Source organism: Squalius cephalus (genome assembly GCF_949319135.1).
Source record: "Squalius cephalus genome assembly, chromosome: 17".
Classification (NCBI taxonomy): Eukaryota; Metazoa; Chordata; class Actinopteri; order Cypriniformes; family Leuciscidae; genus Squalius; species Squalius cephalus.
This window is the reverse complement of record NC_137138.1, coordinates 21,868,605-21,872,107: the sequence shown is the minus strand read 5'-3', so window position 1 is coordinate 21,872,107 and position 3,503 is coordinate 21,868,605. Positions and strand designations below refer to the sequence as shown.

The following is a 3,503-nucleotide window of genomic DNA, read 5'->3' as shown; positions in this document are numbered from 1 at the left end:
AAATTTACTAGTGATTGTGTTATGATTGATTGTGTGATTTTAAAGGGGTGCCATTTAATATAGACCATGAAAACTGATCAGACACCAAGCAATGTGATTTACAAATAATATATAGACTTGCATTTGGAAATATGTTATAATTAGATTTTACTGTTTACAACAACATATTTTTTTGTATATTCATCATTGTATATAGCAGGGAACATTGTATGTAGCAATTGTATGCTATTAATGATGATGACAGGTCTGTGTGATGCTGTTTGCAGGTTTTGAGCAGCCAATGGACAACCTGACATTCACAAACAGCATTCTCCTCGTGGAGGGACTCAAAGTTAAACCTCAGTCTTCCTATCCTATTTTCATCCTGATTCTCTTGGTTTATATATTCACAACGGGATGTAACATTGGACTTATAATCCTGATCTCAACTGAGAAGAATCTACATCATCCTATGCATTTTCTGTTCTGTAACCTTCCAGTGAATGATATACTAGGGACCTCTGTCGTGTTGCCACGCTTATTGCAGGACATTTTAAAGGAAGCCTCAGAGCGTTACATTACATATGTGGGGTGTGTTGTTCAAGCATATTTTGGGCACATATTTGCAGCAGCATGCCATTATGTGCTGATGATCATGGCCTTTGACAGATATGTGGCTATATGTAATCCATTGCAATACACGACTATAATGACCAATAAAATGGTTATTAAACTATCAGCATCAGCCTGGGGGCTGTCAATATTCATGGTGTCTATTATGTTAGGTCTCACTATACGCCTTTCTCGCTGCAGGTCTAACATTGAAAACCCTTTCTGTGACAATGCCTCGCTGTTTAAATTGTCCTGTGAAAATGTGGTCATAAATAATGTGTTTGGAATAATTTATACTGTGATTATCTTTATCTTCTCACTTGGGTCGGTGTTTATAACATATACCAAGATTGCTTCTGTATGCATAACCAGCAAAAACAAAGCACTCAACACCAAAGCCATAAAAACATGTAGTACTCATATAGCTGTTTATATCATAATGTTTGTTTCTTGTGCCACTGTGGTTTTTCTCCATCGTTTTCCAGAATACTCTGACAGCAGGAAATTAGCTAGTATAATGTTTAACATTGTGCCACCAGGACTAAATCCTATAGTATATGGTCTACAAACCAAAGAAATAAGACAAAAGTTTGTAAAGTTTTGGTACAGAAATAAAGTTAATCTAAAGTAAATTAATTATAAAGAAAAAAAAAAAATCCATTATAAAATGCCATTTTCTCTGGATGAAAATGAGAATATCAATAATATTGTAAAAGTGCTACTGTAAAAATGATTTAGCCCATACTTTTTCTCCACAAAATAATCATGATCAATAATCATGAACACCCTTTTGATAACTTTTAATCAGCCTGGTATAAAAAGATGATCTGAGCAAAATTTGGTGAAGATATTACGCATGTTGCAGAAAGACACAGTATATGTGAACATTTCTTGTCGTTGATGTAACATGTTCTGTGTGTGTGTGTGTGTTTTCTGTGTCAGAAGGGAGGCTGTGACTTTGAAAACTAGAGAGAGTGCAATTCACTCCAAGTACAAAAGGATGGAACAGACCGCTGCACCTGTTTCTTTTAAAACAGGATTTTTTAGCGCAATTTTCCTACGGACAAAATTGCGATTGTTAACTCATGATTTCTGTTCTGTCTGTGCGCACCAATCTTGCACTTCTATCTCCTCCTCAACCAGACCACCTAGAGACTTCGGGTTTTCGGCATTATGTTAAGGAAGGTCTAATCTCGGGAACGCACACAAAAAAAAAAAAAAAAAAAAAAAAAAAAAACATAAAAAGATTTACTATCTCTTAGTGTTGTGATCCCATGACGTCAGAAAATTGTGCTAAAACACTCACTGAGTTTTTATTACTTGTTTTATAGTGCTGAACTACATTCAAGCCGCTCATGTTGAAAATATATGCATGCTCGTTATGATAATTATGGTAATTTGCAAACAGTGCAAAAAATACGGGCATTCTAAGGTGTTTTTTAAAGAGGCCCTGTAATGCAAAATTCCTTTATATTGTTTTTTTGTTTCATGTAGTGGTGCTTGTTACCATCTTGTTCCATGTAGTTACAGGGTAAGTGTGTCATTGCGGGCTGTAAATTAAAGTGGTTCTTGTTACCCTCTTGTTCCATGTAGTTACAGGATAAGTACAATAAAAATACATACACAATCTCATTTCACTGACTCGGAAAACTTTATTTAAAAAACAACTTTTTTGTAAAACAGATTTACAACACTTCTTTTTCGTTTAAAACTGCTTACAAAATTTCAAATGCTTAAGTCTTGACAGAAAGTAGCATGTTTTGTCCCCCCTTTTTTCTCTTGCTTGGCTTCTTCCTTTTGTTCCTCTTCTTTTTCTTTCTTTCCACTGATTAATCTTAAAAAGAAATCATGTGTGTTGCTATTCTGTATTATGTATTAAAAGAAAATGCAGTACTCCCAGAAATACACCCTCACCATTTACTCATCTTTTACCCTCGTGCTATCCAAGATGTATACGACTTTTCTTCTTCAGATTAACACAAATTAAGGTTTTTAGAAAATTTTAAAATACATCTCTGGGAATACATATCATGCAAGCTCATGTGTTCCTAAAAGTTGGAGCATCAAACAATTTTTTTTCTCCAACTTTCAAAAAGTTAGTAAGAAAAATTACAATATTTTAAACTTTTTAGACTGTAAACTATCGCTTCAGACCAACTGTATTAAGTTGTTTTTCAAATAAAGGTTTCCGAGTCAGTGATATTAGATTGTGTATATGTATTTTTACTATGGAACAAGAGGGTAACAAGCACCACTTTAATTTACAGCCCGCAATGTCACACTTACCCTGTAACTACATGGAACAAGAGTATATTTCCCAGTATATAAAAAAAAAAATGCCATAGTTATAGCTTTACTTGCCTATACCTGTATTGGTACACCATTATTACAAAAATCTACGCAGTGTATGTTCTCACTAGTAAGACTGTTGTATCATAATAGAATAAGTACCCCATAGTTCTATAATACTTACAGTATAAATAATGTTAAAATTCTCCTGGTTGTTACAAACTTTACATATTTTTCCCTTACACTTACATGTAAGTACTTTATAGGTACACTATAATTACAGAAAGTTACGCTGTAAATTCGTCCTAATTATGCAGTACTTTCCGGGCTGTAATCTAAAGCGTTACCGACATATCTCATGTCTGTGTGGCAAGTATTCGCTGAGTTTCAGATTTAATTTTTGTGACGTGTTTCAGAAAGATGTGAAAGCTTTAGCGTAAGTTCTGCCAGGAAGACTCAATTGTTACGTCACTTATTACCTTCACATTTAACCAATCGTGTTCTAATACTTGTAGTATAAAATATTGGTACTTATTGGTACACATGTCTGAGTTCGCAGATGCTGACGCCAACATTCACCTCCATTCTCCTCACCACCACCAGGATGGTCCCTGACCATACCT

General features: G+C 34.5%; 1 protein-coding gene across 1 annotated transcript; it reads left to right on the top strand.

Moving 5' to 3' along the window:
- Nucleotides 1-274: 274 nt before the first annotated feature.
- Nucleotides 275-1,222, top strand: LOC307174502 (olfactory receptor 8G17-like; the record flags this gene model as incomplete). Its single annotated transcript, XM_079898369.1, has 1 exon — nt 275-1,222. Exon 1 carries the CDS (start codon nt 281-283, stop codon nt 1,220-1,222), a length of 942 nt encoding a protein of 313 aa, XP_079754495.1. The 5' UTR covers nt 275-280.
- Between the last annotated feature and the right edge of the window lie 2,281 nt (nt 1,223-3,503).